Below are 8,940 nucleotides of genomic sequence, written 5' to 3'. Positions count from 1 at the left end.
ATGAGTGCTGGTGAAAGCGAAGAGGGGAAGACGCTAGAGTTCACGCCGACATGGTGGGTCGCGGCGGTGTGCATGGTGATCGTCGCCCTTTCTCTTGCCGCCGAGCGCTTCCTCCACTACGGTGGCAAGTTCCTGAAGAGGAAGAACCAGACGTCGCTCTACGAAGCGTTGCAGAAAATCAAGGACGAGCTTATGCTTATGGGGTTCATCTCTCTGCTCCTCACCGTCTTCCAGAACCTCATCTCCAAGTTCTGCGTCTCGGAGGACGTGATGGCGCATCTCTTGCCGTGCAAACTCCCCGGCGAGGCTGAGGAGGCAGAACCCACCTCCCATTTGGGCGGAATGCGGCGGCTCTTCGCGGAGGAGGGGTCGTCGCAGATCGGGTACTGCGCCAAAAAACACAAGGTGCCATTGCTGTCGCTCGAAGCTCTGCACCATCTGCACATCTTCATCTTCGTCCTCGCCATCGTCCACGTCAGCTTCTGCATTAGCCTGCCACGTGAATCATTCTGATGGATAGTTGTTAGTTGGTAAGGTTCTGCGCTCACTTCAATTACTAAACGTGTAATTGAAGACTTTATGGTGATCGGGTTAGTTCGGTTTGGTTGACGGTTTTCAAGTCCTTATCCACGGTTCGACACAAGACAGGTTGGTTCAATGTCCAAAAAGCGACCAACTCCCTCCCTCGCGGTTCGCCTATGACCTGAATCGAACAGTAATTTTGGGCTGGTATATAGATTTTGCGACTAAAATGGGTTGAAATTGAGGTTTGATCATAAAATCAATTAACTATACGAAGAGTAGCCCAAGACCATACAAACACATATCAAACCTTGTCCCTCCCCTCAACATGCCCTCACACGTGTGATGGAGGATTTTCAAGCCTACACGTGGACCACAATTGGGTGAGCTGGAACGTGTGTGGCTGTTTGGCTTTACACAAGAACAACGCGCTTTAATACGATGATGAAATTAAAATTTTATCATAAAACTAATTAACTATATAAGAAGTAATCCAAAAACCTTATAAATACATAACAAACATTGTCCCTTGCTGATATAGGACAACTCTCAACAAAATGTCCCACCTTGCATCCTCGTTGGAAAAAGACGCTCAACTTGCAACGGTTGAGTCCCGTTTGGTCGTAATAAATCCGGCCCATACCTTCGGCCCCCATATTTTTTATTTTTTAATTGGCCCTTACTTTCGCCCCCACATTGTTTTTTAATTTTTAATTTTATTTTTATATTTTGAATAGTAACCCTGGTCCCAAAGGGCTAACAGTGATAAGCTATGAGTTGTCCTTTGGACCGACACTTAAATATATAATAAAAAACCTGATAAATAAATAACCAAAATTAAACCGATGGATTAGTAGCATTACTTTTTTATATAATTTATTTACAAATATTTTGTGAAGTCTATTTCATAATATATTTTAACAATTCGAGTTGTTTATTTTTTAAATCTTCTGTCTAAGATTATGTCTACTAAAAATCACCTAATTTTAAAATTATATGACGATTGAATTAAGAATTTAGGATTTCTTTGTAAAATCGTATTCCTTAATTTTTTTCACTACAAATAAATATTTTAATAATTTTAAATTTATTTAATTTTTTATAAGAATAATCTATATATAAAATTTTAACAGATGAACTATTCGAATTATTAGAATATATTACAAAGTTTACTCTTACAAATTATGTAAAAAATTGATAGACGGATCCATCACGAATTAAATTATTAAGATAAATATATATGGCAAAATTGTAACCGTTGTTTCTTCATCTTCACCCTAATAGTAATGCATAAAAAACTCCAAAAAATCAACTCATTTTCTTCCTAATTTTCTTTTGGTGAGAAAAAAGTAGCGCAACTTTTTCAATTTAGTCAACAATTTCTGTGGGCACTACGATTAAAGTAAGCACAGTGATTGCATATTTTAGTGGGAACTGAATAAATCAAGAGGCACAGAACTGAAGACAAAAAGATAGAAAGATGAGTGGTGGTGAAAGTGAAGAGGGGAAGACGCTAGAGTTCACGCCGACATGGGTGGTCGCGGCGGTGTGCACGGTGATCGTTGCCCTTTCTCTTGCCGCCGAGCGCTTCCTCCACTACGGTGGCAAGTACCTGAAGAGGAAGAACCAGACGTCGCTCTACGAAGCCTTGCAGAAAATCAAGGAGGAGCTTATGCTTATGGGGTTCATCTCTCTGCTCCTCACCGTCTTCCAGAACCTCATCTCCAAGTTCTGCGTCTCGGAGGACGTGATGGCGCATCTCTTGCCGTGCAAACTCCCCGGCGAGGCTGAGAAGGCAGAACCCACATCCCATTTGGGCGGAATGCGGCGGCTCTTCGCTGAGGAGGAGTCGTCGCAGATCGGGTACTGCGCCAAAAAACATAAGGTGCCGTTGCTGTCGCTCGAAGCTCTGCACCATCTGCACATCTTCATCTTCGTCCTCGCCATCGTCCACGTCACTTTCTGCGTTTTGACTGTGGTTTTCGGAGGGATTCAGATTCGCCGATGGAAAGTGTGGGAGGATGCGATCGCGAAGGAGAATTACGACGCGGAGCAACTTCTCAAGAAGAAAAAAGTTACAAAAGTTACCCATGTCCACCAGCACGCGTTTATCCGTGACCATTTTCTGGGCATGGGTAAAAATTCGGTCTTTCTCGGTTGGTTTCATTCGTTCATCAAGCAGTTTTACGCATCCGTGACTAAATCCGATTACATCACGCTTCGGCTCGGATTCATCAACACGCATTGCCGCGGAAACCCCAAATTCAATTTCCACAAGTACATGATGCGGTCTTTGGAGGACGATTTCAAGAAAGTTGTTGGCATCAGTTGGTATCTGTGGATCTTTGTGGTGATCTTCCTGCTGATGAACATCAACGGCTGGCACACTTACTTCTGGATCGCCTTCGTCCCCTTCTTGCTTCTGCTCGCCGTGGGGACGAAGCTCGAGCACATCATCACCCAATTGGCACACGAAGTTGCAGAGAAACATATAGCAGTCGAAGGGGACCTCGTTGTGCAGCCGTCAGACGATCATTTCTGGTTCGGAAAACCCAGAATTGTTCTGTTCTTGATCCATTTTATACTGTTCCAGAACGCTTTCGAAATCGCCTTCTTTTTCTGGATTTGGCTTCAGTACGGGTTCGATTCCTGCATCATGGGGCAAGTGAAGTACATTGTGCCGAGGCTGATCATCGGGGTGTTCATACAGGTGCTCTGCAGTTACAGCACGCTGCCGCTTTACGCCATTGTTACGCAGATGGGGACTCATTTCAAGAAGGCGATTTTCGACGACCATGTGCAGGTGGGGCTTGTGGGTTGGGCGCAGAAGGTGAAGAAGAAGAAGGCAATGCAGGCTGCGAATGAAAACGATGCTTCTGATTCTGGACAGGGAAGTTCCCATGAGGGTTCTGCAGCTGGTTCTGTGCGAATTCAGATGGCCAAGTTTATGAACAAGGCAACTAAGAAGGAGGACAGTAACTGAAGATAATTAAATTAAGTTATATATTTTTCTTTTTATTTTTAGAATTAATTGAAGTTATAGCAAATAGAAGTTTGGATCTTGGATGTTTTGCTTGTCTTGTTTTTCTGCTTGAGTTTCTAATTTAAGGTTGTGTGGGCTGGATTGCAATATCATCTGGAACTATTAACACATCGCTCACATACCTCTTGTCAATTTTTTTATTTGATTTTCTTTAATTTATACGATTTGACGGATAAAAATTGAGATAAGTTTGTGGAATACACCCTATTATCTATGCAAGTAGGTTTTGGTTTTTTTTATCAATGTTGGCCAATTGCATTTCTTGCTCAAAAATCCAAAAACTTGGGGAAAGGGGTTGGCTACCTTGCTAGAAACTCTCACCCTCGTTCAAATTAATAAATTATTAGAAACGATTTCCGCGCGTTCATTTATTTCTTTGCACACGTATGTGTACTTGTGTTTTTTTATTATTTCACGATTCATTTAATTCAAATGTCATAAATAAACGTGTTGTTACGTGTAAGGAAGGAAAAAAAGTTTGAAAATCACTTCTTCCAATTATAATAAGGATTCGTTTCGAAGTTATTTAAAATAACTGAAAACACTTCTCGCACTTTAAGTGATTCTTACGAGAAATACATATATGATATTTCTTTCTAAAAACACTTAAATGTTTTTGAAATCCAAAATCAATTCCATCAAAAACACTTTCAATTATTTTAATAGCATTTTCAAAAATGACATAAGAAAATATGAATTCATAATATATAGCGGTTTACAATTCTTGAAAACGTATAGCAGTAGAAGCATGCAATCCTCTAAATAAGATAAATATATCTTATATATAAGGAGTCAAACAGTACCAATTATAATATTTTTGAAAAATTAATTATCTTAACATATTTCATTAGAGTTCTTCTTAGAAAATCGATGAAACTGAAACAAAGCATAGGGCTCTTAACTCAATCCATTGTCATAATTTATTTGTCAAATACAAAACATATCACATATGACCATGACAGTTGTTGATATCTTGGTAATTATTTAAAAAGGACGACTATAAGCCAACAAAACTTTCGTTTTATAAGAGTCCGAGAAAACGTCTTTCGTACGCATCTTTACCCTTACTTTGCAAAGAAATTGTTTTCACGACTCGAACATGTGACATTTCTATCACAAATGTACTTTTCCGGTGCCCGAATGTTCACCTTCCATATAATAGTTATTTAATTAAACATAAATTATAATTCACCAATAATCTATCATACATGTTTTCAAATTTCAAGAATTTTGATCCATCTCCCAAATTCCACATCGCATTTGACATAGTTTATAACAGGTACTCAAAGCCTAGGTGTGGCTCCAAGACCCCAAAAATATGAAAGTTCTAATGGGGTCTTCTGCAGAGCAGCTCCACCTCCTCCTCTCAACTGGTTTGGAAACAAAAAGAGCCCTACCATTTCTTTGATCTCCTTGCTTGGCCACGACCACCGCGGCGGCCTGATAAGCCTGCCAGAACATCTCTCGGAAACCCCTCGTCGGTTCTTCACACAGAGAACTCTCCCCACAGGTTTTTTGGGGCTTCATTCTTGAAGGTAGTCTCTGTGTTTGTTGTTTGGCCACGAGGGTTGGATATTAGAACTGCTTATGGCCTTGCCTTGGTTTTTATAGAAGAACAAAATGGTAGGAACATGCTGACGTGGCCACTATTGTCAAAGGGGTTAGGTAATTAAAAAAATGATGATTTTCCTTTTTGAGGTGAAAATAAAAGATGCTGTGAATTATTGAAGTGGTGACCCAACTAGACCAGTATAATTGTACAATATTGATTCTTTTTGAAGACATGAGGAAATGTTTAATAGGAACAAATTGTGCTGGTGTGGATCATGGGGTCATATCATAGGCATGAAATCCACTCCGAAATCTTTGTGTCTCTGAGTCTCCGGATTAAGAGATTCAAACCGTTTGAGAGAGAGATCTTAGTTTTTTTAGTTTTTGAATTTTTGTGAAGTGGGTTAATGAAATAGGCTAATGGAGGCCATATGGTTGAAATTAAGTGATTCATGTCTCTCAGTTCATAACTTTAGACACATAAATTCAAAGTGAATCTCGATCTCATATCATATGACATGTGTTGAATCCAATGCCATGTTCTAGAGGAATGTGTGCTCATTGTGCTTTTGTCGTATGCCAATGTTGATAGTTGGTTGGCTACTTAGTTGATAGTTGGAACCGAATAAAGTTGGCTACTTACATGTACGCAATGTTTAAAGTATTGATATAGGTGAAAATACCGATATCGATATTGGTTGTTGTCTTCAACGGAAATATGGAAATTTACAATGGGATGAATATGTCAACTCATTCAAATGTAGTCAAAATTAGAGAAAGATTCTTTAAAAAGTTCAAAAGTTTGAAATCTGCAACATGGTTGCAGCAAAATTTCTGTAGTGAATCGATAAATATCGTCGATATTCATTGATCTTCTTATATCTTGTCGATATAGGATGAAGTTTATATTTCACCTCCTTCCTTTCCATATCGATCCTTAATTTTTCAAATATTTGGACCGAAATATCAAAAATTTCATAAATATTTTAAACACTGGATGTAAGAAGTTTTCTTTATATTTGTAAGTTATAGTCTAATTGACTATAAATTACGAAAACAATATTTGCACACTTGTTTAAATGTAATTTGTCTATAAAAATAACTCTGTACGTGTAAGAAACCAAGTGATTTCGGTGAAAGAAACTGAATGAATATCGTATAGAATTCCAACTTATGTTGTGCTAAAAATTTGTAAGATGCCCCTTTCACATCCGAATACGTAGATTCCAAAGGTTTCAAATCAAAGGGAGCAAAATGTTGATGGGAAGCTATCAACCTGAAGATGCTTTACTCACTGTGTTAAGATATTCCACTTATAGCTGGTATGTTCACTTCCAACTCACAAGATGAAATGGTGGAAAGAAATGAGTGGGAAGGGGAGGGGCATTTCATGACCTAATTTAGTGATATTCGGTCACTGTTTTGTTAGAACCGTTTTGAGTTCAATTCTTATGTTTTTTCATACAACGGATGTTTGGGAGGGGAGTTAAACTTAGAATCTCGGGTTCAAGAATAAATACGCTTAACTACTTGAGTTACATGCTCCTCAACTAGTTATATTGTGCAAAGAATTTGAAAGATATGCCCCTTTCAAATCTGAATACATTTTTTAACAAACTTAGATTCGAAATGAGCAAAACTTTGATGGGGAGCTATCGAACTAAGACACATTACTGCTCAGTGTGAATTGACTCTTTGATTTTACAGAGTAGTTTAATTTCGTGTCATACTTATCGATAGAAATTAGGTAACTTAAATATGATTTTTTTTTTTTTTTTTCAAATAAAAAATGATTAGACGAGATTTACTCTTCGGTGATAATTACGTGCAAGGCAACTGCCCTCCCTAAAGGGGAGATGACCATTCTACACAAATACCTACAACACACTTGATACGCTAGTGGAGGGCCTTAGAATGAGGATCCTCTCCGGATCCTATTTGTGAGGATCCTGAAGATCAACAAATCATGTTCGTTCATCGTACATCGTGCAATCATAAATCATTTTAAATATTTTTATTTAAAATTAAACATAAACAGTACCTGACGAAAACTGATCGTACAATGTACGATGAACATACATGATTTGAAGATCTTCAGGATCCTCACAGATCCTTATTCGAGGGCCTTATAGCACCACATGACCTTTGGTTGCCCATCCACATCTCCTCTCTTATCTTATCCAACTGTTTTTGTCATCTAGTGCCATCGAGCTTTAGTTTAGTGATTTTTGGTTTTTTTTACCTTGTGAGAAGTTTCGAGTTTAATTTTATTTTTATTTTTATACAAGTGTTATTGAAGCAGAAGAGTCAAATCCATATGATCATTATTTAATCACACGTAAATTATACTTCACTAATAGTATATCATACATGTTTTCAAATTTCAAGAAATTTTGATCCACACCCCAAATTCTACATCATATTTGACATGGTTTATAACAAGTATTCAAAGTCTAGGTGTGGCCCCAAGACCCCAAGAATATGAGAGTTCTAATGGGGTCTTCTGCAGGGTAGCTCCACCTTCTCTCAATTGTTTTGGGAACCAAGAGACCCCTACCATTATTCTGAGCTCCATGCCTATACATAACCACCACGGCGGCCTGATAAGCCTGGCGGAGCGTCTGCCGGAAACCCCTCGTCGGTTCTTCACACAGAGAACTCTCCCCACAGATGTTTTGGGTCTTCATTTTTGTAGGTAGTGTATGTGTTTGTTGCTTGGCCAAGAGGGTACGATATTAGAATTGCTTATGGCCTTGCCTTGGTTTTTATAGAAGAACAATATGGTAGGAACATGCTGACGTGGCCACTATTGTCACGTCATCACGTGGGTTACATAATTAAAAAAAAATCATGATTTTGTATTTTGGGGTCCAAATAAAGGGGAAAAATATTATCTCTTCCACCAAGATCACCGAATCAAGTGATCTGAACTTTTAAAATTTTATCTAATGATAAAAAATTATTATAATTTTTAAAAAGTAAAAAAAGGTGAACTGTTGAATGAAATTTTAAAAGTTCGAATCACTTAATTCGATGATCTTAGTAAAACAGATCGAGAAAGGATCTCTATGCTGTGAATTATTGAAGTGGTGACCCAACTAGACTAGTATAATTGTACAATATTCATTATTTTTGGAAGACGAGGAGATGTTTAATGGTAACAAATTGTGCAGGTGGGGGAGCATATGACGCATGTTGATAGCTGGAAGCAACACTGGATGGCTAATTGCAAGTTGCATGCAAATAGTTTTTTATTTTTTTATTTTTCTTTTTAGTTTTTAATATATATTTGAAAGTTATTGTTTTATACATATGTTATTGTGATTAGTGGCAGATGTATATTGTGGTCCGGAACAACTTGAGTCTCGAAAATATGCATTTTAAAGTATTTTAAAGAACCTTTAGAATATTTGGTACTGATTTTTTCTATCTACCAGGTATTTGATGTAATGTTTATTAGACATATATCGGTAGGTTGCCTTAATTGCATTCGATAAATTCTTTCGATATCACTCATCAGATTGCTTCGGCATTATTATGTATATGTTGACATGTGTGCAACATGATTTGGCTGGCGACAACAAACTCACCAAGTGTTTGACGAAATGCCTTAATGAATAAACTGAATTTTTTTTGCTCACTTCGCGCTCTATTTCAATTAAAAACTTGTACTTTAACACAAAAATCTCTCAAAGTTCAAATGTTAAATCCACCACTGATTATGATTGATTATAAATTACGAAAGGGGAAACTTGATATAAGTCCAATTTTTTGAGCCAATAGTAGGAATAGTCCAGTTTATTAAAATAAGTCCAATTTGTTAT

The 8,940-nt window shown here is 37.8% G+C and overlaps 1 protein-coding gene and 1 pseudogene across 1 annotated transcript; both read left to right on the top strand.

Annotated features, from left to right (window-relative positions):
- On the top strand, nucleotides 1-513 carry LOC137714658 (MLO-like protein 1 pseudogene; annotated as a pseudogene).
- A 1,289-nt stretch (nucleotides 514-1,802) lies between these two features.
- LOC137714930 (MLO-like protein 1) lies at nucleotides 1,803-3,677 on the top strand. Its single transcript, XM_068454091.2, has one exon. The coding sequence runs from the start codon at nucleotides 2,003-2,005 to the stop codon at nucleotides 3,503-3,505; it is 1,503 nt and encodes a 500-aa protein (XP_068310192.2). The 5' UTR covers nucleotides 1,803-2,002; the 3' UTR covers nucleotides 3,506-3,677.
- The last annotated feature ends 5,263 nt before the right edge of the window (nucleotides 3,678-8,940 follow it).

Source organism: Pyrus communis, chromosome 3, assembly GCF_041283825.1.
Source record: "Pyrus communis isolate YQ-2024b chromosome 3, ASM4128382v1, whole genome shotgun sequence".
NCBI classification, from domain to species: domain Eukaryota; kingdom Viridiplantae; phylum Streptophyta; class Magnoliopsida; order Rosales; family Rosaceae; genus Pyrus; species Pyrus communis.
This window is presented reverse-complemented; position numbering and strand designations above follow the sequence as displayed.